The 27480-nt window shown below is 39.3% G+C and overlaps 1 protein-coding gene across 15 annotated transcripts in view; it reads left to right on the top strand.

The window, feature by feature from the left end:
• The window catches only part of CADPS (calcium dependent secretion activator), a 470398-nt gene that overhangs the window by 328044 nt on the left and 114874 nt on the right, over window positions 1–27480 (top strand). For 10 of the 15 annotated variants that reach the window (XM_088021921.1, XM_088021929.1, XM_088021915.1 and 7 more), the window contains 3 exons: window positions 5926–6062; window positions 9787–9974; window positions 26486–26587. In XM_088021921.1, the coding sequence (XP_087878047.1) occupies window positions 5926–6062; window positions 9787–9974; window positions 26486–26587 (427 nt within the window). Of the gene's footprint in view, window positions 1–5925; window positions 6063–9786; window positions 9975–12028; window positions 12188–26485; window positions 26588–27480 lie in introns of all 15 variants that reach the window. The other 5 variants (XM_088021901.1, XM_088021897.1, XM_088021905.1 and 2 more) reach the window with 2 other exon arrangements.

Here is a 27480-nt window from a genome sequence, read left to right on the forward strand (position 1 = left end):
GAGCTCAGGCAGGGCACAACATCCCCTGGTTACTTGATCATGCCAACAAAAACTCTTCTAGAAAAATCCGTAAACCGCCAGCTGCCATCAATCATTGTCATTTCTTTATTTCATGTCTTCTGATGAGGTTGACTACTGTCATTGCTCATTATTGTCCAAACCATACATTCACTCTTGTACTGTCAAGCAGATATGACAAGCACACATTTTCCATATAAGAAAGATACAAAGTCACCTTTTAATTTGCAGTTTGGGTTCACAATGACTTTAGAGTCATATTAGCTATTCTTTTGCCTCTAGCATCCATCAGGAGCAACAACAGCCATAACTGTGCTCCACATTTCAGTGATAAAGTGGCACCTCTAGTTTATTATAAAAGGGATTTATTAGAGAAAGGAGCCTCTCTTAGACAATTTATTAACGGTAGAATCATAATTATTTTCAACAGCAGAATTTCTTTTTCCCTAGCCTATGAGAAGTTTCAAAATGTAATATTACAAAATAAAAAGAGAGATTTGACCTTTTGTCCTCATTCCCTCAGCTGTTAGAATAATAGGAAAATCTCAATAAAATGAACATTTGAAAGCTGTATTAGTCCCACCAAGAAAATTACATTTGTCTGGTAGACCTTATTGTAAACTTATCTAAAACATTTTATATCTGAAACAAGATCACATAAATATGCTCGTTATTAAAACAAGAGATCATGAAAAATATTATATGTTTCCCATTGTAAGGAAGAAAAAGGAAACAAATATCACACATGAAATAAACCCAAACATCATGATGAGTTAAAGAACAACATAACTAGTAGGGCCATCAATTAGTGACGTCACTTGAATTTGAATGAAGTAGATGAAATGAGAGTATAAAATCCACATAATCATACCACTTTAGAAACCAGTATTTTCCCAACATTCCTTAAATGCCAAACCAAAATTATTTCTGAGTAAACTTGGGGTAGTTTTGATGAGTTTCCACTCAAAAGTGTACCTGCCTTCCATAAGTCTTTGTGTCCATCAGCCTGCTTCTATGTCATGGATACCATTAATAAGACTTTTAAGTTTCTTAATATAGTTTAGGTATCTATATCAACTTGATTCATCCAAGGTTAGTCGGAAGTCCTGTCTATGCCCATGCTATACGGGGCTTCAGAATCATTATGCAATTAAGCCCCAGAAGTAAAACAAGTAGCATTGTTTGGAAGATGTGTTGAATTATGCCCTACCTGCAGAGCTTATAAAATTACACAGCTGATTTTTAGGACATTTGGAGCCCTTGCAGACCAAGGAAGGTTTAGGAACTATTCAGCCAGGTCTGGAAAAGGTAAAGGTTGAAGTCAGTTCTTAAAATGCAATCAATCCTTGATTTCTTTAAAAAGAAGAAGACATATTAATGAAAAAGAGCATTGGTATACATTTCCCAAGGCCAGAGATAATCCAAACATCATTGGAGATTTCAGCAGCCACATTACCCTCCTAATTCTGTTTTGCACTCCCTAGTGTTCAAATTCATTTTCATTCTCCTGACACAAGCCAAACATTGGCACAGGAAGCAATCCTAAGGTGTCCTGAGTTCAGGAAGTAACTTTCTCATATTTTGCTTTGGGCTGTTTTCCCCTTGCTAACGTCAGCATTGGAGTTTTCTTTTTTTTCACCAACCAGTTCCAATTGTTTGTACGGGGGAAAATGGAGTTGCAAGGAGCATCTATTTTGTAATGTTCCACACTGTAGAAGAACAGACTGGGGCCGTGCAAGAATGACTATATGGTGTTGCTTGGGAAGCACCCACAAGTTCTTTGAAACAGAATTTGGAACAGCTGGACCACTGCAGTGTTTTATTTTAAAATAGACAACATATGTAATGCATATGGTCCTAGACATGTATGGAGACACAGGCAGACAATCTGAATGGTATCCAAAGACACCTGCACCTAGAATTCTGTTTCCTTCTATAAGATTTTTTTTCCCCCGAAGAGCACATGTTCCCACTTTTGGATTTGCAAGATGCCATCTGAATCCCCATGTGTGTGACTCCTTAATAAAGTCAATGGGAAGTTTCCTGGGATGGAAGTGTCAGAAAAAGTCAGTTAATGAACACCTCCTAAGGACCTGGCTCCTCTGGGAGCTGGCAGGGGAAAGAACAGATCAGAAAGTTGCCCTCAAGGAACATATTATCTATCAAAGGATTCAACTGTGTGTGGGTGTTCTGACCACTGAGAAATTGGAACATAACCAGCAAAAACACAGAGACAGGACGTGGGAATTAGTGGTACAGGGGCAGAGGAGAAGCACAAAGCAGAGAGATTGGGAATGCTCCCAGCTTCCTAGAAGCAATCTGGTTTAAGAAGCAACCTGTAACTAACATTAGCTATAAATGCAGAGACATCCTTGGCTTGCTGAAAACATTAAACAAACTGGCTTTGGGAGCACTAAGAAACCTGCCCACTGGCTCACAGCTAAGGTTTATCGAGCACTTACTATGTGCTAGGTGTCCAAGTGCTTGACAAGTCCTTCTCAGCAGAACCTCTCAGTAACCTTCCGAGGGTAGACTCAAACACTATTCTCAGCTTACATAGGAGGAGAAGGACACTCAGAAACACTAATCAACCTGCCTCATATCACATGCCTAGTAATGACAGGGTTGGCCTCAAATGTAGTCTTTGTGACCCCCTAAGCCCACCTACTTAACCACCTGCTAACCTAGCTCAAATACACTGTTCCCATTGAATTCAGTATATCAACATTTCATATAGAAAATATTTGTTGAAGTAGTGAATTTATTTATCTTAATGAAATAAATTCATTATTTTAACACGTACGTCTCAGGTGCCTACTATGTACCAGGTACCGAGGTATACCATTCTAGCTGCTGGGAATACAGCAGAGAGCAAAAGTACCAAAATCCCTGCTGGGATGGAGCTTAAAAATCAGATCCCTTCCTCTGACACCTTAAAATAGCATCCCTGGCCCCCCCGCTCCTTTTTCTTTTTCTGAATATAATCTCAGTGAAACTCTCAAAGATTTCATGGGAGCCAACCACCCTTTTAACCACTCTTGAGTTGTTGGAATCATTAAGATAATGAGCCTAAATCTGAGTAAATGATGATTTTGTGTAAGCAAAAATCCAGAGGCTGCTCGTTTCACCTGCTGGAAATTCCCATTGCATTCAGCTCCATCTTACACATGTGGAAGTTGTGCAAGGGATCTTAAGGATGGTTAAATGACAGTGACCCCACCAAAGGAAGTGGACATTCGGCTCATTTTACACCCAAGGAAACTGAGTCTCAGAGAGAGCAAGAAGCCGCCATCCCACAGCTTATTTAAAAATAGAGCTCAAACTAGAGTCCAGATCTCCTAAAGCAGTCCCAGGCTCATCTACATGTGGACCGAGAGAGAGGAAAGGAAGAAAGGAAGAAGGAAAAAGGAATTTTTATGTTGACAGGGTTGCTTTCTGAAAAAGAAAGCAGGCTGATTTTAAGCATATTTTTCTGTAAGCCTGCTTTTTTAAAACCTAAGTAAAAGCGAAATTGTTCTTTAGATGTACTCTCAGCCAGGAATTAGCCCCGTGAAGCTGTATTGTGATGCATCAGGGGGGTGGGGAGTGGGTCTCTATCCAGGTCCCTTAGAGGAGCCAAGTTGTCTTTTCAGCTCTGTTTCCTGAGTGGGCAGACAGCAAGGCGAAATAGTTCACCGCAAACTTTTCAAGAGGTTCAACAAATAACGAGAAAGAGACTTGAAACATGTGTCATATTTTTAACAGCTATGAAAGAGCACCCTTCTCTCTGAGCTAAATGACCAGTTGCACCATCGTAATTGAAGAGCAATAAAATAGCGAGCCAAACTGGCAAAGTAAGGCCTGGGCCGATTTGTCAGCTTGCAAGCCTCTTCTGAGAAATTCAAGAGCAAGAAGCTGGTGCTAGCCAAAATGCCTCATCTATCTGTTAAAATTGGGAGGCACGAGGTGGGTGAAGCTTTTTATGAGGATGAAATAGGATGAGCAATTTGTGTACCCCACTGTTATTTTTCCCAAACGCAATGGACCTGGGACTGACCGGAGGGTGGTGGGAGGGCATAATCTGTCCTGTGGGTTGGAGAGTGTCCCCTGGACTGCAGGACTGTCCTTCCGCTGGTGCAGAGCTAAAGTTGGAACAGGTTTAAGATGAGTGCCTCGGGCCAGAGGAGCCTCACACAGACACACTCCTGAAGCAGCTGGCTTCCTCCCCAGCATCACCTTCCTGGCCACCTCTCTTCCTAACCATCCTGAGTCAAAGGAGAAATACAGCTTGGAGCCCAAACAGCCAACAAAAGAAATCCTCGTAGATAAAGCCCCTAACCTGAAACTGAAAGCACTTTCTTGAAGACAAACCCGAGGCAGTTAACAGAGCAAAGAGAATTCTTTCTAGTATAATTCCCATACATGTGATATCCTTTCCAAAAGCTTATGTTGCATCATCCTAATGGAGCAATTTGGCTATTAAAATATACATTCTTCAACTTGTCTTCTGGAAACCATTGCTTCTGTGTGTCTAGGACATAAACAACACATCCTGTTCAAACACTGACCACTTGCTGCTTCTATGGAAAATGACTAGAGATTTAAAAAACCGAACAGTAAGAGGGCAAAAATCTGACATACCATGGATTTAGGTCTGAAGGATGCACAAAACCAATAATGTGATAAGAAATCATCTTAACGTCACCCTGCTACCAAAACTCGAGTTTTCAGTCATACCCCAAGTATGGAAGGGGGGAAAAACTGCCTGGGATGAAGGCCATGCATGAAAATATATCCAAATACCCTCCCAAGTCAGAAATTGATTTTCCTCCTGTCCAGACAGCATCGCTGGTCCCGGGCAGGTCCCCATAATCCGGTAGAATACTGCATGCAAGGGGATGAATAAACTCTGGCTTAATTTGATATAAGATTCTTTTTCTTTGCAGTCTGCATATCAGGAGAGTGATTAAATATGAGGTGGAGTGAGCCGATTCCTTTAATGCGTAGGATCTTCATTCCTACCTCTTCAGGATTTACTTGGTCTCCCTTGAGTTGAATTCTGAGTTATTTTGCCGACTGAGTATAGAGCATTTTAGTTACACATATTGAGATTAATTAGTTAGCCCTTAGGAGGTTTTGCTTGCAGCCTTCACCCTGTAAGAAAAAGTGTGAATACATTGAGACTATTAATTCACAATAAATGGCAGATCATAGCCCTTGCTGAGTAAATCTGTTTGTCTCTTCCATAAGCTTTGCTAACTGTAAGCAAACTATAAGGCAATGACCTTGGCTATCACAAACTAAATTCCCATTTAACTTATTCTCCAGGTTTCAAGGAAAATCTTTTGTTATTATTATTTTTTTTTTAATTTTGGAGGGTTGGGACCCAAATCTTTTGTGAAACCAAATTGGCGATGGGAATGGGGAAGGGGAAGATACAAATATTGTCACGTTGCTGAAAATCAGCATACCCCTTTTTCCAGCTAATCCCAATAATTGTAGAGAAATTGCTCTAGACATAACCACTGGAATGGCAGAATCTATTAAAAAAAACTAAAAAAAAAAGCTAAATAGGCTTTTATAAGCAAAGATCCGATCTGCTTTCAGTGTTTGGTGAAATACAGGCGAAGTTACGGTCGTGTGCTTAGTTTTTAAAGAACAACATAAATGCACTGGAATTGTGATCATTTGATAAACATGTTGATGCCAATATATTTTTGCCTAAATGCAATAAACTCACCAGTGAGTGATGCAAGTTGACAATGGGAGGTAAAAAGAGTATCTTGCGGATGTTGGTGGGAGGCAACGGGGGCGGGGGGAGCAGCTAGCGTTCATAATGCCTAGTGAATTCCTGTGTATTTGAAATGTCAAAGAAAATGTGATGTGTTTCTCTAAATTGTGTCTCTCTCTACATGTATAAATGAACAGACGCAGATAGAGCTCAAAAACATGGCATGGATGAATTTATCTCTTCCAACCCCTGTAACTTTGACCACGCTTCCCTCTTTGAGATGGTGCAACGCCTTACTTTGGATCACAGACTTAATGATTCGTATTCTTGCCTGGCAAGTATATTCTTTGGTCTACAGCAATTTAAACCTGATAACGGTTTTTTTTTTTAATAAAAAAAATCTCTCTACCTTTCTATCAGAAGCTCTTTTTCTCCATTTCAGAGCTCCTTTAACAATTAGAAATGTGTTCTTGATTTCCTGGGTGGAGATAGTTTTACTTACCAAAGAAAGAAGACAGAGCGGGAGGAAGTTATCAGTAGAGACGGATCCAATTCCCCAGCCTCCCTAGCTAAGCTTCCCCCTTTTCAGCTGCTACATGAGAAATATTCCCAAGAGGGTAATCGAGTTTGGCACCTGCTTGTGGAGAACTTGTAAAAATTGCCTCGGTTTCTTAGACTTTAAGATTCCTCCTCCTTTCCCTCCTCAGATGATAAGACCCTGTGCTTCTGTCTCAGAAATGAATGTGTTGTTTTTGCTTATTTTTCAAAAATTAAAATGATTTGTAAATAAACTTCACTTCGCTTTTCATAAGCTAAACTGGTTTGGGTTTGTTTGTTTGTTTGGATGGCTTCTAATTTTTTTCATAATATTCAAAGCATTTTTCACCCTTTGGGGGGAATTTTTTATGGTGTTTTAGACATTTGGAAGTCCAGCTCTCCAGCAAGAGCATTAACATTTCTTGAAATCCTGTTCTAAGCCTAGATTTGAATCATTTAAATCCAAGGGACAACTATTATGTCTTTTTAAAAATTCTGTCTTTATTGGATTCCTGAAGATATATTTTGGACTTTATACTAATCAAATTCAGAAGCCTAAAAAAGACCCCGTTTATTTCCTTCTACAAACCGTAAATTGTTACTTCATTTCTTAAAGGTAAATGATGTTAATCCCACTTTATAGATGGGAACAGTGAGGGGAAATAATGAAATTACTTTATACAGAAGAAAAGCCTCAGCCCTGACTCTAAACACCAAGGTTAATATATCTGTATTTTGCCAATATATAATTTACTAAGGTTAACATATTATTGACATTTATGTAAATATAATGAAAATCTGTTTCCTTTCTAAATGACATGGCTATTTCTTACATCTATTCTTACTACTTTTTATTCTAAATTCCATGTTTTTCCTGTAACCAGAAGCCAAACTATTAAAAATAGTAGATAAAATGTCTTAAAAACAGAAATGGGATTATACGGAATAACTTATTAATCTGCGTCTCATAAAAGATTCATTGATGATCTCGGGTTTAGAATCACTTCATCAGAAGAATCTGAACTTTGCCAAATTGGAAGGGAACACTTCACTTTGACTTTTAAAAAAAAAAAAAAAAGCTTACCTTGCATTGCAAGGCAATTTTTCTCAAATGTGTTTCCTATGATTATGTGATTATTCATGTAATTATAAATTGCATTCATGAAAGTTGTAAGACTATGCCGCTGAGCTTAATTCCTATTCTCTTGAGGAATTTTTTTTAAAATGTATTATTTTCAAGACCTTTTTCACATCATTTTAAAAACAATTTTCTTTTTCGCTAAGAGATTCAGTCACTAAGGAGAGTTAGCAAATGCCCTCTAAAAAATTAAACCAGAAGTGAAGTTGTGAAGCTTGCCTCCTATTAATCATGTATAGGCTTAAAAATATGCTCCAAAACACAAAATTCATTATAAATATCATAAAATAGTTTCCTTCTGTATTTGTATACCTGGATCTATTAATCATTATCCCAAAATTTCAGAAAATAACAGCAATTAAAAGGACCTTATCTTCTGCTTCTATATATTTCATTTTCTCATTATTACAATCTTTTTTTTTTCAGTTAGTTTTGGAGACCGACCAGCAGGGATACATAAATTTTTCTGTGTCTTCGACTGAGTTCCTAATTGATATTTCTTCAACTCTTTTCAAAGCAGCTATTTTGGCATCTACAAAAGACTTGGTGTCATCTGAGTCGTAGAAAATATATTTTAATCTTTCACAGCAGTGTTGTTTCTAAGATTTAGCATTTGGGGTAGCAGATGGAGTGGCAAAGAAGTTGCCTATAGGGGCAGCCCACTGCCTCGACTACTCTCCCGCCCTCTGCAGTAACTTATAATTTGAAATAGGAAAGATGCCGTCTTTCGTTGGATGTATTGCTGAGCTGCATGTTGTCAATCGAAGAGTCCCCAGATCACTAATACAAGATCAGAGTACTGCAGAGGCCTCTCTCACTGCGCTTCTGTGGCCTGTACCTGCCTCCCCACCCCACCCCCCGTACCCGCAAAACCCGCCATCACTTTCTCCTTTTGCCTCTTCTCTCCCAAGATGGAGCGATATTCACAAGACTCAGAGAGGACCCTCAAAGTACAATTAAATATATATTTAAAACAATTCTAAATTCCCAGCTTACAAAGTACCAACCTAAATTGGTTTACAGGTTGCCCCTCTACCCCCACCACTATCCAAAAGTTCACTCTAGGCCACTTTGCTTTTATGAAAAGACCTATATTAGTACTTGTTTTCAATAACTAAAAGAGATCCAAAGAGGATTTTCACTTTTACGAAATGGTGATTGCTTCTTCATTTGACACCATTTTGGCTTATGAAAGGTTTTGTAGGAACTCTCCATTTTCAGATAACGAGGGAAACCTGTATCTTTTCGCTTCTGAAAGGTACTAAAACCAAAAGAAGTGATTTGATTTGTGGCTTGGTTGATGGGTGACCTTGAGTGGCAAGCCACTTAGCCTTTCTGAGCATCTATTTTTTTTAAGTGCATCATGGAGGCAGTGATTTCTAAGCCATCATGCTTCCCAGTCTGCTCTGAATCAGAGATCCCATCCAGGTTCTCTTTTATAGCAGAGTTTCATATGGTCATAGAGCAAGCAAATAAATAATAAGAAAACAAATAATTGCCAGAGGAAAAAATGAAGCAAGATGCTAAGCCAGGACACCAGAAGCACCTCTGAGTTTAATTGAATCGTGTCTGATTCATACCTTGAAAACTTAGTCATGTTGCTCTCTTTACAAAGTTGTGTCATTATCCTCATTTTAAAATTTAAAAAGGATTGTCTTTCAAAGTGAAAGAGTTTATGAAGTCCTGGCATGTATGTAGACCAATCCTAATATTTCTTAATGCTTCAGAGTAGGAAAAACAGAAGACTTTGAGTAAGCCAGCACTGCTTCTGTTTTGTATTATCTGCGAGTCACTTAGCAGCCCTGATCTCTTCCCTTATCTATAAGATGAAGATAAACCTACCCTGCCCACCTCAGGAGACTGCTATGGGGTTCAAGTGGAAGTTCTTTGTGTAAAGCATGATACCAATTTAAGACCTCATGTTATTATTTCCTCTTATCAGTAACCAAAATTTCACCCTGTCCCCACTCCAATGCTTTTGGAAGGTGTATGGCTCAGTGTTAGAGCAGCAGGTGAGATTCTGTTTCTGGAATCATGCTGTCTGCTAATCCAGACTCCAGCACGTGCTAGCTCTGGGATCCTAGGGAAATTCCATGTCTTCCCTCAACTCGATTTTCCCACCCATCCAACAGGGATAACAGGACCTACCTCACAGGGCTGGTACAAGGGCTAAAGCGGCCAGTGCTCACAAGGGGGTCAGCACAGTGGCTGGCACTTAGAAGAAATCAAAATGTGTTGAATCTGGCAATTTTTGAACCCCCTTCTCCAGTCACCCCCAACTGTAGCAGCTCTCAAAAAATAAATAAATAAATAAATAATAAACCCACCACCACAAACAAAAACCTGTATTTAAAAGAAAGTCTCTCCTTTATTCCCCAAACAGGGCTGGTTCAGTCCTGGCCAGGTGTTTGTCTTAGACGAGTATTGTGCCCGAAATGGAGTTCGAGGGTGTCACCGACATCTCTGCTACCTCAGAGACTTGCTTGAACGGGCAGAAAATGGCGCCATGATTGACCCCACCCTCCTCCACTACAGTTTCGCCTTCTGTGCATCCCATGTCCACGGGAACAGGTAAGCACTTGTCCAGAAGTATTCCTCCAAAAAAAAAAAAAAAAAAAACTTTTTTTTTAAGGCACTGGCAAGGGTTTATGACTGGTCCTGCTTTTAGAATTATCTCTAACTTTGTGTCCATTCCCATTCCTTCTGTAGCACACACATGAACACAAAGGTCTTAGTTTCTTCTCCTTTCAAGGAACTTAAAAGACATGGCAAACAGAACTTCTAAAGTGGTCTCTGAAGGTAGAACAATCTAGGTTTAAATCATGGCTCCTCCATTTACTAGCAAAGATGCTGGATGGTAATGAAACCCTCCATGCCACAGTTTTGTCATCTGTAAAACAGGGATTGTAGTGTCCTCATGGCATTGTTGAGAGGATGCAGGTGGCTCAGGAACATGCCTGGAACATGGCAAGAGCATCATAAATGTTTACCTTTGTTGTTCTCATAAACATAAATGTTTACCTTTGTTGTTTACCTTTGTTGTTCTCATGATTATCATTCATTCCATAGATATTTAACGATTACTTACTGAGTGCCAGGCTCACTCAGTGAGCAAACAAGACACCAAACAAGGACAGGGTTACATAGAGATTGGTGCTCTGACAACAAGGAATAATATTCCATACTAGCATTTAATAAAGGAAGATAGCTCAGACAGGGTGTTAGGATGGCAGGGAGGGTGTCCCTGAGGAAGAGAGGCTTGGGCTGAGAACTGAAGCATGTGTAGGAGTTGAGTGCTTCCAGGCAAAAGGAGCAGCATGTACAAATGCCCTGCCGAAGGAGGAAGCCAAGCACACTTCCAGAGCTGAAATAAGCTAGGTGAAGCTGGAAGGCAAAGATAATCATAACACTTACAGTTTAACCATGGAGCTGGGAAGAACTTCAGAGATCACAGTGTAACCAACCCCCTCATTTTATAGGTTTTATAGACCAGAACATCAGTTCTAACTCCATACTAAGTACTCTCTTTCTTTAGACGTTGCCCAGCTCCTGGAGGAAAAGATCCATGTTCTGAATAATGCAAAGCAGCAAATAATTTAGGAACATTACCATTTGGCTCTGAAGACATGGAATAAATTTCCACATTGCCACAGCCAGTTTACTATCCCAATGTATGTAGCCTCATGTTACTAGGAAGACAAGCCTGCATTACCTCAAGCACCTCAACCAATAGCCAGGAAAGGCACATCCAGGAAAAACTAGGTGGTTTCAGAAACCCAGAAAAGTTGGTGCTGTGGGGAAATTCACTTGTGGGAGAATCCCGAACTGACTGCATTTATTTTAAATCAGACTGTCAGTTATCTTCATCTTTGCAAGCTAGATGACTCTGAAATATCTGTGGGATCTGTCCTGTGCTTTTCTTCTCTCTAGCACTGGTAGGTTTTATGAGATGCAACTTCAACATTTAGAACTAAGTTAACAATAGCATTGTAGGTTTGAATATTTAACAGGAAACAAGGTTTCATCACCTCCCATTGTTATAAGGTTTGCTAGCCCAGCACATGACCTTTTATTTACATAAAAAATATTTATGAAAACTCTGATACCTGAAGAGTATCTGTGCATAACTCTGCTTTTTATAAATATGTACACTTTGATGACTATCTGTTACAGCCTCTTGGACTGAATTCTTTAAAGAGAGAGAGAGAAGTTGCATTATATTCTCTGGGTTGTCACACTGTATTCTACATATGTTACTGAATAAGAAAGTGTTATAAAATAATGAAGTGTTTTTGTAAACTCCCTGGTAAACATCATCATGAATTATGATACACATTGTCTGGATTTCATATTGTAAGACTGCCACTTGATTCACAGTTAGGTTTATACATCTTGTCATGGAAACAGTTTTGGATTTCTTATTTTCTTTTCAGTTCCGATTTTCCTTATGCAAGTTTGCATCTTTTTTTTTTTTTGCTTATTATTTTAGTTTGAATGCATTTGCTCTTGCTGTTTGATGCATCCTTCTTTTTCTTTCTTTTGTTTGTGCATGCATGTGTGCTCTTGGTTCTCCTGTGGCTGGCCACCCTCTGTGCATGCCCCATGCGACCACCCCCCCTCCAAAGTCAACAAATGCATGTATACCATAGTGGGCTGCCACCAAATACAGACCCTCAAGGGAGCAAAACTCCCTCCCCATCTGAAGCAGAGGCTAAAAAAGATAGCAAAAAGGAATCAAAAAAAAGAAAAGATTACAAAACCCAGGCAAATCCAGAGCCCAAAAGGTAAGAAGTTACGTGTGCTTTGGCTTGTGTTTTACAATATCTGTGACATTCCCCCCATCCATGCCATGACTTCCACCTTAGCAAACAGCGAGCTTTGTGTATTTCTGAAGTCTCTGTTCCTTTAAGGTTTTTCAAGGTACTCTTTAAAAGAAAATCCTAGCAATGGGCAAAATACCATGCATTAGGACTGAATTTGAGTCAGGTGTTTAGTGACTCTTAAAACATATTCATATTGAAAAAACTGAGCAATATTTAAACAGAATCATGAATCAGATTGCTTCTTTAGTGGCATCTAGTTAAGGGCCTGATACCTTACCAAGTCATTCATAATAAGCAACCCATGCTTTATAATTTTGAAATTATGTTTAAGGAGCAAATAGAATGGGTTGTCATAAGCTGGGTCTATACATTTATAGTAACTCCATCATTTTTAGCAAACCCTTCTCAGTTCCACATTGATTTCATGAAACAAAGCTATCTTTAGATAAAGATTTATAATAAAAACACAAAATAAAACCTATCACTAAATGAATAGCTCTTAGTAGAATCACTTATGTAATGAGGTCACCTTGAAGCCACTTTCAAGTTCTAAAATTATATTTATCCTCTTCTGTTTTCTTTGTCTGTTAGGGCCGCTTTCATTGTGAATTGATAAAATGACAAATTGGTAGCTTTTTTCCCTTTTAAACTAGATTTGTAATTATTTCTCGTGTTACCCTTATGTCCTTCTTCACCTTCTCTACCCTCACCACAAATTAACATTGACATTTAAAAATTATTTTTTTTTTAATTTTGTTGTTGTGGTTTTGAAACTGACATTCTGACCCTGGCATTGCCAAGTGACACAAAGTTCACAAGCAGGTATGTTTTATGTTTCAGTATGAATTTGTTCACTGGAATATTTCTAGGTCCTGAAATATATACAGTTCACTTGTAGGCAAACTGAATGAAAATACCAACTTTCACTTCCTAGAGAATGTGGCAGGCTGTCAATCAACATGCCAGGTCTGTTAGTGAAGGTCAAAAAAAGCCCTGATTCCATGTGGAGCCCTATTTTTCAAACTTGCAGTATGTAAGGATGGAGGTGAAGTGAAGTTTCTGTTTGTGTTTCCCTATGAGAGTCAGACTGCAAGGCAAGGGTAGCTTGCAGCCAGTAAGAAAGCACATAGAGAATGTTACAGGTACTTGAAAGAAGCCTCTCTGGATGCTGTCCAAGGTGCTGCTCTTAGAGTGCTCAGCATTGAAACACAAAGTAAACCACCACACTTGACCAAGCCTACCCTGTGCCAGGAAAAACTATCAGAAAGGATCTTGAATGGTACTTTAAGAAGCTTATGTGTGTTCCAGGGTCTATGTGTGTATTGCATTTTTAATGCAGAAGAAATCATAATATTAAGTATCAGTTGTGTCGCACTCCACAGTTTATGCTTTTATACATTCCATCTGATTTGCTGTAACATTTTCAGGTCAGCTATTTTTTACAACCATTTTGTAGAGGATGAAACTGAATGTCTACAAATATAAGTGGCAAACTCAGATATTCTGGGTCCAAAGCTCTTCCTCTTTGCACTACATCAGCATTTGTATAGATTATAGAGATCTGAGTATTAGAGTCTGTTTGGCATGAATCTAGAATTATTGTATCTATTTCTGTGCCTCAGTTTTCTCATCTGCAGAATGAACACATAGAATCATAGCATCTGTGATTTCCCATCAACCTCTAAAATTATCTTTATGAATTATAATAACAAAAGAAACAAGCCATTGTCATATTCCATAAATAAAGTTTAATTCAAGTAAGGGTAATTGCTGCCACTTAATAAGTGCTTGCTATATGCCAGGCACTATGTGAAGTGCTGTTAGATTCATCATCTCATTTTATCCTCATTACATCCCTGTGAAGTATTAATATTAGCTTCATCTAACATCTGAGGAGTTTGAGGCTCAGATAAGTTTAGTCATTTACTCTGTAACAAACAAGTATGTGATCCTAATTCAAACACAGGTAGTCTGACTTAGGAGCTTGCATTTGTGGATTGTGTATGATGCCAAATTCAGCCATTTGATATGAGATTCAACATTTCAAGGCTAGATAGTATAGCAGTCATCTGAATTGATTTAAGGGTTTTCCATTTTTGTCCTAAAGATGTCCAAAATCAACATGTCTCCCCTGGTAATTTTGGCCTTGTGAAGAGAACAAAAGTATATCTGGAGTTTTAGACCACATAAGGGCAGAGTCTTTTGAACATTAATTAACAACCTTTTGGTATAGGGAAACCATTTTCCTAACCTCTTTCACCAGGATGAACACTATTTGCATGCGGAGATATTATGTATTCTTTGGCCCAGATTAAGAAGGCAGTCATGACTCATGGAAACAAATTACCCTTTAACTGAATTTAACTGAACAAAAGAACCCATTCCTATCGTCACCTCATAACCAGCTTCAGATTAGGTAAAGTGTAGCTTTTTACATAATTATCAACTTCTTACCTATTAATAACTAGCAGACCCAAAGGTGGAGGCAGAGCCCTGCCCTGTTGCAGCTGGAAATCATGAATGACCACTCAGCTGCTGATGACTGAGTTTATCCCACCTTCTCTGGAAGCCCGCACCACATCTCCATATGCCTATGTGAATCCACAACATCTAATCAAAAGTAGACATATCTGGTCAATCAGGAAGATGATTGCCATTTATAATTCCAGGCACTGGAAGATATGGAAACATCCACATGTTTGGCATCTTTGAGAACAGTGGTTCTTGACTCGGGGGAAGGAGGGGGTGATCTTCCCCCCCAGGGGACATTTGACAATGTCTGGAGACATTTTTGAGTGTCACGCTGGGGAGGGGAGGACAATAGTTGTACTCATGTCAGCTAGTGGGTAGAGGCCAAGGATGTTTCTTAATATCCTACAATGCACAGGACAGCCCTCTGCAAACAAAGTCCAAAAAACCAAACTCCCAGGTGATGGGTTGAATTTCTCCTTTTTACTTGGATTTTTTTGTTTCTTTTACACAACCTTATTCTATGTCTAAAGGCCTAAGAGTTTCCACCACTGATTTTCACCTTGTGCAGTAGTTCTCACACTGTAGTCTACATATAAATCACATAGGGAGCTTGTTAAAATGGAGAGTACTAGATCCTATCCTTAGATAATTTGATTCAGCAAGCCTTAGATGGAGCCAGGCATCTGTACTTTTAATCAGGTTCCTCCCCAGTTAATTATAAGGCATTTGGTCCTCAGATCTCACTTAGTTAAGGCCTTGGTTGTCAAACTTGACTACACATTGGAATCACTTAGAGAGCCTAAGAAATGCTGATACCCTAGCCCCACCTGCAGAGGTTCTGGTTTAATTAATCTGGAATATGGCCTAAGTATCACATTCTAAAAATCTCCCCTTAGTGATTCTAATAGGCAGCAGTGTTTAAGAACCAGTGACTGAGGGGGCGCCCGGGTGGCTCAGTCAGTTGGTCATCTGGCTCTTGATTTTGCCTCAGGTCTTGATCCTGGAATGGAGCTCTGCATTGGGCCCTGTGCCTACCTGGGAGTCTGCTTGAGGATTCTCTCTCTCCCTCTCTCTCTCTCTTTCTCTCTCTCTGCCCCCCCCCCCGCTCACACGCTCTCTCTCTGTCTCTGTCTTTCTCTCTCTCAAATAAATAAATAAATCTTTAAAAAAGAAAAAAGAACCACTGATTGAGGGAACATTAGTTTGGGCCAGCTCTTTAAAACTGAACCCATTTTCTCAAAGAGAGAAAGAAAAAGAAAATGTGAGTATGTTCAGCTGGTTGCACTTGGTGATCATAAAACCCACAGATGTAAATCGCTATATCTTCTCATTTTTAAATCAGCTCCTAAGGTTGCAGTACTTAATTTTCACCATAATATTTTTAGTATTCTTCTTAGATGACATTTAGATTAGCATCACTTTGGTCACTGTCCCACAGTGACAAGGCAATCAAACAGCTCCGAAGATTGCGAGTTGCGTCAATGTTCCTTGGATCCCTTTATTATTGGGATTGGAAATTTTTCTCATTTACATTATTATTTAACATTTCTTGAATGCCAGTGCTGCTCTTCACATATGGCCTGTGTAGAAAGTACATTGTATCAGCAATTAACAAATCCATAATGCCAACCGCCCCAATCCAAAGTAAGCTGCATAGATTAATGAGTCTGCAAGCAGATGTAAGAGAGCATGAGTTCTAGAAATCTTTGAAAACATGTCCCAGGATTCTTTTGGAAGATGTATCTGGAGCCAAGGTGCTGCTTCTGTGCAGAGACTCACGATCCCTATGGGTTAGATTTGAGTTGCTGAATGATCCCATGGAATTCATTTTTCTCCTCTGTTACTCCACCAGTCCCCCTAAATCGGTGAGTAATTCCATCCACCTGGTTTCCCAAGGCAGAACCATGGGAGCTGTCCTAGACTCGTCCTTCTCCCTCAGCACATCACAAGGATTCAGTTACTGTGCTCCGTCAGTGCCCTTAAATATCCCTCCAGCCCATCCACTTCTTCTCTTCAGTGCTATGACCAGAGTTCAGGTGTCTGTCTTCTCCCCTGGACTACAGCAAATGCTTTGTTGACCATGTCCTTGCCTCCAGTGTTGGTTCCTCACTCCCAATCCATGTTGCATAATATGTTCTTTCATTTCTCTTTTGTGAATGCCTTCCTGGAAGTCAATCAGCCATTTTTGTGCATGTAAATGTTTCTCTTTCACTCCAACCTCAACTTTCTCCCTGTTCTCACCCTCTCTTTGTCCTCTCATCTGTGTCACACATGTACACTCCTGAAGATATTATGTCTAGTGCTTTTTAACTCTCCCTCCCCAAAAGAAGGAGAGAGAGAGGACTGTGTAGCAGGGATGGTTGAGCTTTACCGATCTCTGAATACAGCACTTGAGTAGCAGGCAGGCATTATATTATATAATAACATTATATATATATTACATATATATAATAACATTATTGGTATAATGTTACACACACATAAGGCATTAGTGTACTTGGGGACATGTGGCTGGTTGGCCTTCCCACTTTGAGCAAGTGTTGGCCTTGCATATGTAACTGAGTCATGCTCTTTAAATTCTAAAGAAGCAACTTCATCCAATAGAAAGTACTTGTTGGTGGGGCGGGGGGTTCAAGCACATTTCAAGCAAAAGTCCGCATCCCAAGGAGGAATTCTCTTTAGATCTTATATTCAAACCTCTAACCCATGTGACTCCATTCCTAAATGAAATTTGCCCCATCAGCACAAGAGATTTTCCAACTCAGACATAAAATCTTATAAAATGTGCTGAATTATCGATTCCATCAGAGCAATCTTTCTGGCCCATAGCAACACATCAAGTAATATGCATTTCCTTTCTAAAATTTCAACGTGTGTCCTCATCCTATGGTTGTTGACCTCACTGGGGCAAAAACATATTTCCAGATATCACACCCTTTGCAGGGTGGGTATGATACCAAAAAACCACACATATTATTGGTCTAATCACTCAGAAGCCTATACATAAGGAGTTACGGGTAGAATCTAAAGCCTAATTGTCTATGTTTGCCTAGAAACAACAACAAAACCCATCTCTTCTCTTATTCCTCAAAGAGAAAAATCTGTATAGTACCAATTTTGGAAATTGATCTTTCTCTGGGAAAAGAAATACATGCTTTCCTGCAATGCATACGTTTTATACAATTTATGTAATCTCCTCTTGGGTTCTCCATTCAGCACCTGGACTGAGCCTAAAGCACTTTGACTAGTGTTCCTTTATCAATAGCATCCATATTCTTTGAGGTTTGGTAAGGAGATACTTCAAGCACTTCCATCTTTAGAGAGAGCAAAGATACCTTCTGATATTGTTGGGTTTTAGCTACATGTTTAGAAAAACAGAAAAGAAGTCAAAGAAGACCTCACTGATATATTTTTGCCCTCTCCACGCCTCTTTTTCAAATTAATAATAACCAACCTCAAGAAGCTTCAGTGCCCATTTGTAAGGTTGTAGAAACTGCTTGTTGTTGCTTCCTATCTTAGTCTTTGTGAAACAAACACTTTGATATATTTGTTTTAGCAGCGTGTCTGAGCCCCAGGGCATCAGGGCATAATTAGAAAAGGGGTTTGGGCTGGAGGGAAAGGAGAGGAAAGGGAAAGGCTGGGCTTTCATGATGAAGCAGTGACTATTGGATATGAGAGTCCTAATTACAGTGTTTAATTAAGGTAGAAATTATACAAGCTATCAAGATGAGCAAGCAGGGATGTCTCCTTTTGAGATGATAATGCTTTGGTGTTATCTTGAATTTGTAGTTATTAGCCACTTGAAAGAGACAAAGGAAAATATTCCGCTCTAGGATTAAATTCAAAGGTATCACTCTAAAAGTTGTAAGGATAAAGAGTTGCTAGGAGAAGTCAGTTTAAAAGAGAGAGAGGTTAAGAGAGTGTGTTTGGCCTAAATGTTCTATTTAGGGAGCATTGCAAGGAACATCTACTAAGATATTCTGTCCCACTCTGGCCCTTTAAGCTCTCGTGTTTCTGGGCTGGAACAATTTAGTAGTAAGTAGGATTCAGTTATCATGCTTGTTTAAGGACATTTTCAGGGATCCATAATGCGGTCTGCAGGCATGCATCCATTTGGAGAGAGAGAATATATCATGTTTACGGTGCCTGCACCAGCATATGTGGACATTTGCATTTGGAGAGAAAGTATATTCCCACTTCAGCTGGAGTTTTACCCCTTGTTGGTAGTGATTGGAGCTTAAAGCTGGCTGTATGAAGAGAAGTGGACCAGACCCTCTTCCTCTTTTGAATCCATACATTTTCTTTCCCACCTGGGTTCTACACTTGATCACTAAATAGATGCAGTGTCAGAAACATATTCATCACTGTAAGCCTTGAATTAATTTAGTAACCTGACCTTCTTGAAAAGATACCTAACCTTCCAAACAAGGGTTCTATGTCCCAGCTTTCAACATAATGTGGAGAACTGTGCTAGCAGGGTAACAAAAGGTCAGGAATCTGTGTGTTCACCTGGGTGTGTAGGGACAGTTGAACGACCCAAGGAGATAAATTTGCTTTCACAAACCACACTGCCGCTTGTTTTCTTTAACTAGATTATTCACACTTAATTTCAAATATCAAAATAAAATCTTTCCCATTAAAAACCTAGGACTTAATCATCTTCGATTACTCCAATAATAGACATTAATTCATAAGCTCTAGCCCGGAAGCATTTGGGGAATGGGAGGACACTCTGTGTAACTAGTAACTTAAAGGATAGGCAGCTGGGTTATGGTAGTTTCAGTCTGACAAAAAAAAAAAAAAAAGGAAAGACACAACTCTAGATAAATTATTATTTGTGACATGGCTCAAGATGGGAGTGTGTGAGGAGAGTGAAGGTGACAGAACTGCAGCTGACCACGGTGACAAGGACTTGAAGAGCAGCCGATATGACATCTTTCCTTTTGTGCTGCCGAAAATGTCAACTTTGTGAAGGACAGTGAGAAAATGGTTTGCCGAAAACTTGAAAGGTGGATTCGAGAGATGCCTGCTGTGTCAGATGTGATATAGTCTGTTGTGGCTGAGAGACCCACTTCTGGTGGCAGTGGTGGCCTGCAGGTGGGGGAGCTCCCAGTCTCTGACAGGCTCCAAAAATGATGGCACAAGACCCGCAGATCGTCTCAGGTTTGCAGGATCATGATATACAAGAAGTGAGTTGTTAGCCAGTGTGCAGTTAGGTGGAACCAGAGACCCAGGACCGCATTTCCTTGTCATGTGTGTTTGTGTGTGTGTGTGTGTGCGCTCGCGGGCGTGCACGTGTGATTCTAAAGCTAGGTTCAAAGGCATCAAACGCTTCTACTATGAAAGTCCATATCCCCTCCTTTTACTACAAAGGAGGAAATATGTGCTTTATGAACTCACATCAGTTTAGTATAAGGAACAAACACTAAGTCTGGATCATCTATCATCCAAGTTTTTTGGGGGGTGATGTTGGGAGCCTCAAAGAGAGGGAGAGGAAAACTGGAATCAAGGAAGCTACAGAAAAGTAGGAAACAGGACAAAAGCAACCCTTAACAGCACATTATAATAACCTGGGGAGCTTTAAAAGCAACAAATGCCTAGGCCCACTGCAGACGAATTGAATAAAGAGCTTGAGGATGAGACCTCTCAGAGCTTTCACATGGTTCTAAAGTACAGCCAAAAATTAAGCACTACTGACCTGTGAGGACAGTCCATTTGGTCAGGGCACAGCTGCTAGGGTGAGCAAATTGCACCTGTTTCTTCTATCTTTGCATTATTTACTCAGTGTAAAGGTTCCAGAAAAGAATGTCCAGTTTGCTGAACTTAGGTCATAGTCTAGCTTAGATGCACAGTGGCCATGAAAGGCAGGAATTGGCTTGTAGGAAGGCCCTTGGTATAAACAGCAGGAAAACAGGATCCCAATTTACCTGCCCGCCCCCCCAAGAATACCGACAGTGCAGCCAAAGTCATTCCTCCAAAGGACATTCAGGTATTGTTAAGAGGTGACAGTGGATGCTAAGAAGCCAAAAAACAAGAGGGCAGAAAATGCAGCATTCAGGACACAGGAGGATGGGGGATTCAGGGCTTCTAAATACGTGTTCTAAGTAAAGACACATCTCAGCCTGGGATTTACTAGCTAGGAATTTAAAATCCAACTTTATCCCTCTTCTCTCATTCTTTGTGACTCCTTAAGTGTTAAAACTATGGAGAAAGGAACAAGATGCAGAGCCAGTTTTATGACAATTATAGAATCACCTCCAAATGTTTCCAGAAAGAAAAAAAAGAACAAAAACAAAAGCACGGCTTCTAAGAGACACCAATACAGTTCCTCTATTTATTTTACAACCAGCACTGCTTGGGATGACGCCCTGCAACAGTGCAAACACCACTCTGGAAGGGACTGTGGCTTTATAAGGGGACCATTATACTTGGAGAAGGTCTCTGCTTCCAAACTCACTCCAATCCAAGAGGAATTGGTAACCCTGAATCAAACATACTTTTTCAGCCACTAAAAGAGCCACCCACCAAATATTTTCTTGCTCTAAAGCAGAGATTCTCAAGGTGTGGTCCCTGAACCGCCCCCAGAGAACTTGTTAGACATGCAAATTCTTGGGGCTCCTGCGTGGTTCAGTTGGTTGGGCGGCTGACTCTTGATTTCAGCTTGAGTTGTGATCTCATGGTTGGCTCTGCAATTGGCAGGGAGTCTGCTTGAGATTCTCTCTCTCTCTTCTCCCTCTGCCCCTCCTCCCAGGCCCTTGTGCTCTCTCTCTCTCTCAAATAAATAAATATTAAAAAAAAAAGAAAAAGAAAAGCAGTTTCTCAGCCCCATCCTCCAGGGAATTTGAGGCATGCTCAGGTCAGAGGGTTACCTCTCTAGGAAAAGTATTTTATTGCTTCTGTGAGAATAGAGTCCCCCAAAATATTGAGCTGGGATTTTTAGTTAGTAGCTCCATAGAAATCTAAGCCTGTATAATTAACATTGACAAATTACAGGGATCAACAGAAAAGAAATTGATATTTGACAGAATGTTCAAAAATAATTATGTGAAACTAAGCCAAAAAAAGGATATTTTTCTAAGATTTTATTTATTTATGGGGGGGAGACAGTATAAGAGGGTGGAGGGTTAGAGGGAGAAGCAGGGTCCCCACTGAGCAGGGAGCCCAATGCGGGACTCAGTCCCGAGACCCTGGGATCATGATCTGAGCCAAAGGCAGTCGCTTAACTGACTAAGCCACCCAGGCGCCCAAAAGAAGGATATTTTTACCTTTCAACTGATATAGTTCCAACCTGTGATCTTTGACAAATTGTATTATTCCTGCATGTCTCTTCCTCAGTTTGTAAAATAATATCCTCTATCCCCTGTACCATTTCAGCACAGTTCTGGCAGCTGCAAACAAATTTTCATTCCATGTCAAAATCGTGACTTTTTTAATCACCTATTTTTGTTGGTGAATTCTGTACTACTTACCTTCCAGACATAAAGTTAGTTTCATTTATTTTAAGAGAAAACCATTCACACTGACATAGGCAATTAAGAAGCAAATTTAAGAAAAGAATATAACAATAGTTTTTAGTCATTTACCTTTTTTGAATAGTGAGAGTAATAGTGTTCAGAAAGGAGTTGAAGGAGAGATTGTCAGAGATGTGGAAGTGGCTGCTACCTTAAATAACCACAAATGTGAATCATCAGAACAAAAGGGAAAGAAATATAATCAAATTTCATGTTCTTAATAATACCCTTTGTGGTGAAGATTAACTGAGAAGGCCAGGCACACACTAAATGCTTACTTTTTATCATCTCAAAAACAAACCTAAAAGTTACTTTCTAATTGCCTAATAATTGCCTTAGAAGGCTTACTGAGTGAAGAATGGATGATTTTTGTCAGGGAGGTTTCTTCCTTAATAGCCACACACATCTTTGGGCTGCACATGTGAAATAGTTTTCATGCTTTTTCCTGTCATCTGTAAACCCCTCTCTGATTTGTAAATTATACTTTTTAAAAGATTTTATTTATTTATTTATTTATTTTTGAGAGAGAGAGTGCACGCACGTGTGCACGCTAACAGGGGGAGGGGCAGCAGGAGGGAGAGAGAGAGCATCTCAAGCAGACTCCCCACTGAGCATGGAGCCTCACGGGAGGCTCAATCCCAGGACCCTGGGACCTCAGCCGAAATCAAGGGCCAGTTGCTCAACCGACTGCACCACCCAGGTGCCCCTGATTTGTAAATTATATTTAATAGCATTTTTCTCTGGGCTAATTCCCTGCTCAGAAACAAAATGTTTAAAATGGTTTCCATTTTCCCAAATCAAGTGTGTGCATGCACATGCCAATTGTATAAATGTGTTCGGTGCATTAGTGAGCCATATTTTGTGTAAACAAAATCTAAATCTAAAAACCACTCCTAAAGGAAGTTGTAGATTATAATAGAAACAGGAGAAGTTACCACCAAAAACTGTCACATGTATTTTGTGGAGGCCAGTGAATTCATCCTGAGACTTAAATACAGATTCATGGACATTTCATGGTTAAAAAAAAAAAATGTTGTTAAATAAACTTTGTATATTAGCATTTAAGATTTTTCCAGAAAATATTAAAATAAGGGCATATTCACGGATTCCAACAGCCTACCTGATATTTGCCATTTGGCCTTCTTTCTTTAAGTTCAGGGAAGTGTGAAGAAATGGACTTTATACTGTTTAGGGGTGTTTTTTATAATGTGGGGGAGGGGAAGTTTTCTTGTTTTATTTTTTCCCCCCATGTAGGGCACTTATAGTATTTAAAAAGAAGGGAAGCTGACCAATTAACCCCTAACAGGAGGTGCATTGCTATCATTTGCCAAGTCTTTTGTGCAGTCAGACTGGTCTAGTATACAGGATTTTCCCAACTTATGCTGGATCCTTGAGAAGGCCTATAAATAAGACCATTTGTTTGGTCTCAAGATGACTTGCATTTGCAAACTGAAGAATGTTCCAATAGAAGTTTCATGGTGACACACCAATCTGCAAACTGGCTCAGCCAGTAGTCAAAACAAGTCACTATGGGATCTGGGAAGCTGAAGTCTTTGAATGGGTCAGATTATCCTACGTCTAATTTGGCACAGATAAATTTGGGCTATAAATATGCAGCTTCCCTTTGTATTTTCAACTTGAATGGTCCAAAGCAAATAGGAAAAATGTGTGTGAACCTAATGGTGATTTAGAAATATGAGAATACTGTGATTAAACTGAAATTCACTTATTTTTGCTAGGGTCCTTCTTTTTATTAAAATGAGCAATAATTCACTAGCATTGATAGCATCATATGTGGTTTGTTCTCTTTTTTTTCCAGCTCTATTGAGGTATTAACATATACCATGTATCAGTTTAAGGTATGGCATGTGATGATTCAATATACATATATATTGTGAAATGACTATTAGGACAAAGTTAATTAACACCTTCATCCCCTCACAGAATTACCACTTTTTGTGTGTGAGTGTTAACATTTAAGATCTGCTCTCTTAACAACTTGCAAGTATATAAATATGGTACTGTTCATTGTAGTCACCATGCTGTATATTACTCATCTTATAGCTGGGAGTTTGTACCCTTTAGTCTTCAGCTCCCTATTTCCCCCACCCCTCAGGCTCTGGCAACTACCATTCTGCTCTGTATTCTTATGAGGATGACTTTTTCAAATTTGACATGTAAGTGAGAACAGAGTATTTGTCTTTCTCTGTCTGACTTATTTCACTTAACATATGCACTCAAGTTCTACCCATGTTGTCATAAGCAGGGTTTCCTTTCTTCTCTGCCTGAATAATATTCCATCACATAAAAATAGATATATTCCAAAATATATATATTTATCCATTCACTTTCTTTATCCATTCATCCATCAATGAACACTTAGGTTGTTTCCATCTCTTGGCTGTTGTAAATAATGTTGCAATAAACACAGGGGTGCAGATATATCTTCAAAACAGTGATTTCCTTTCCTTCAGATATATACCCAGATGTGGAATTATTAGATCATGTGACAGTTCTATTTTTAACTATTCGAGGAACCTCCATACTGTTTTCCACAGTGGCTACACTAGTTTGCATTCCCACCAACAGTGCACAAGAGTTCCTTTTCTCCACATCGTCACCAACATTTGTTGTATTTTTGATACTAGTCATTCTGACAGGTGTGAGGTGATATCTCATTTTGGTTTTGATTTGCATTTCCCTGATGCTTACTGTTTTTTTTATTTATCTTTTGGCCATTTGTAGGTCTTCTTCGGAAAAATGTCTGTTCAAATCCTCCACCCATTTTTTAATTGAATTATTTGGGTTTTTGCTATTAAGTTTTATGACTTCTATATTTCTGCTACCTTTTATCAGATAGATGGTTTGCACATATATTCTCCTATTCCATAGGTTTTCTTTTTGTCTTTCATTTTGTTGTGCAGAAGCTTTTTAGTTTGATGTAGTCCCACTTGTCTGTTTTTGCTTTTGTTGCTTGTATTTTTATAATCATTGCTAAGGCCAATGTCAAAGAGCTCTTTTTCCCCTATGTTTTCTTCTAGGAGTTTTACAGTTTCCTGTCTTATAGTTAGGTCTTTAATCCATTTTGAGCTCATATTTTTGTGAGTGATGTAAGATAGGAGTCCAGTTTCATTCTTTTCCATGTGAATATCCAGTTTTCCCCAACACCATTTATTGAAGAGACTATTCTTCCTCATTTGTATCTTTGGTTCCCCTGTCAAAAATATTAGTTAACCATATATGCAAGGGTTTATTTCTGGGCTCTCAGTTCTGTTCTCTTGGTCTCTATGTCTGTTTTCATGCCAGTACCATATGGTTTTGATTACTATAGCTTTGTAATAAAGTGTGAAATCAGGAATGGTGAGGTCTCCAACTTTGTTCTTTATCAGGATTACTTTGGTTATTTGGGTCTTTTATGTTTCCATATAAATTTTAGAATTGTTCTTTCTATTTCTATAAAAACTACGATTGGAATTTTGATAGGGATTGCACTGAATCTATAGATGGTTTGTGGTAATATGGACCTTTTAACAGTACTAATTCTTCCAACCCATGAATACAGGTATCTTTCCACTGATTTGTGTTTTCTTTAATTTCTTTCATTAATGTCTTTTACTTTTCACAATATTTTTTAATTTGTTTCTTCACTTAATACATGAGTGCTTAAGTTAATCTGAACATCTATAATTGTAAGCTGGAAATTGAGTCACTTAAGAACATTTAACACTGAGAAAGACGGACGTTTACAAGGCACCTGGTTTTCATAGAAGTCTGTGTGAATCATTCAGGGGTCCCAAACCTAAGTGCCTATAATGAGGTAGGTACTACAAATTAGAGATGTGGACAGGTGAATGCCTGCCCCAGCTAAGGAAGAAGCTGTTACTTGGCACTCACCAATTAATGCCAGTTGTTCCGAATTTTCAAAAGAATTGCATTATAAGACTTTCCTAACTTTGAAAATGCTGGCAAATAGTTCAAAATCTTAAGAAGCCGTGAGCCAAACAAAAGGTCTAGAAACTTGGCCTTACAGCCACCAGTTTGTATATTTTACCATTTCACAATAAGTGAGCGACAGTTCTACAAATGTCTCCAGACGATAACCCCCCAAATACCCCATGCCCCTTAGTAGCCAGCGCTGAAAAGCAGGACTTCTCTTAAGGTCACATCGATCATTGTAGTTGTTCTTCTAAAATGGACAGTTTCCTCCTGCTAGAGATTTGATTTCATGGTGTCAGCATATGAGGTTCCCGTCACTTCATGACATGTCTTCTTTTAGGCCTGATGGAATTGGAACAGTGACTGTTGAAGAGAAGGAACGTTTCGAAGAAATCAAAGAGAGACTCCGAGTTCTGCTGGAAAATCAGATTACACATTTTAGGTGAGGATCTGGGGTTGAGGGGTTTATTAGGAGAGTGAGACTGGGGAGGGCCAAATAAAGGGCTTGATTTTCTAAGACTGTTAACCTATCAGAGACACATTGTAGATTTATGAATAACTAAATGGAAGCCAAAACCAGTAGGACAGGGCTCCATGATAGCCAGAAGGCTTTGCAATCTTAAGTGTATTTTATTTCCACTGAAAGGACAGAGCCCTTCTTGTGCAAGCTGACCCTGGTCATCAATCTATTCTTTTAAAATCTATTACAAAATTGAAGGTGAAGTTACTTCAAGGTTCCTAGATCAGGGATAAGTCCTGGGAATCAGATCATTTGAACAGGGAAGGAAGGCAGTGGTACCCACATGGGAGTCTCCACTTTCTCCCTTGCCTCAGAAACAGGACTAGGTGTCTATGCAGGAAAAGACAGAAACTTACATCAGACTTGGCAGATTGACTCTTCCCCACACGTGCAAGACAGCGAGCATGTCCAAGGTTTCAGCCTTGCTCCACATAGCCCACTTCTCCCTTGTAGCAAATCAGACATTTGTAATGCTGCACTGGTGGTTCTGGACTAGAAATCTTCAAATAGTAACTCAAAAATAGTAAGAACATTTATAATAATATCATAAACAGTTCCTTTTTATTAAACCCTTCCCACGGGTCAAGATACAGGACTAGAGGCTAGTTAGGCAGTAACTCAGTTTTTTATTCCCAGAACAACTTGGTAAGGTCGTTATTATAATCCCCATTAAATATAAATTAAACCAAAGCTGAGAGAGTTAAGGACTTGCGCCAGACCACCCACCGGACACCTGCATAGGACATAGTCTGAGTTTAAGTTGCCTCTGCTGGTCCCTTTGTACCATGAGGAACAGTATCTGGAAGGATCTGCAA

Source organism: Eumetopias jubatus, unplaced genomic scaffold (assembly GCF_037043125.1).
Source record: "Eumetopias jubatus isolate StellerSeaLion01/CBP00866 unplaced genomic scaffold, mEumJub1_p1.0 scaffold_1, whole genome shotgun sequence".
Classification (NCBI taxonomy): domain Eukaryota; kingdom Metazoa; phylum Chordata; class Mammalia; order Carnivora; family Otariidae; genus Eumetopias; species Eumetopias jubatus.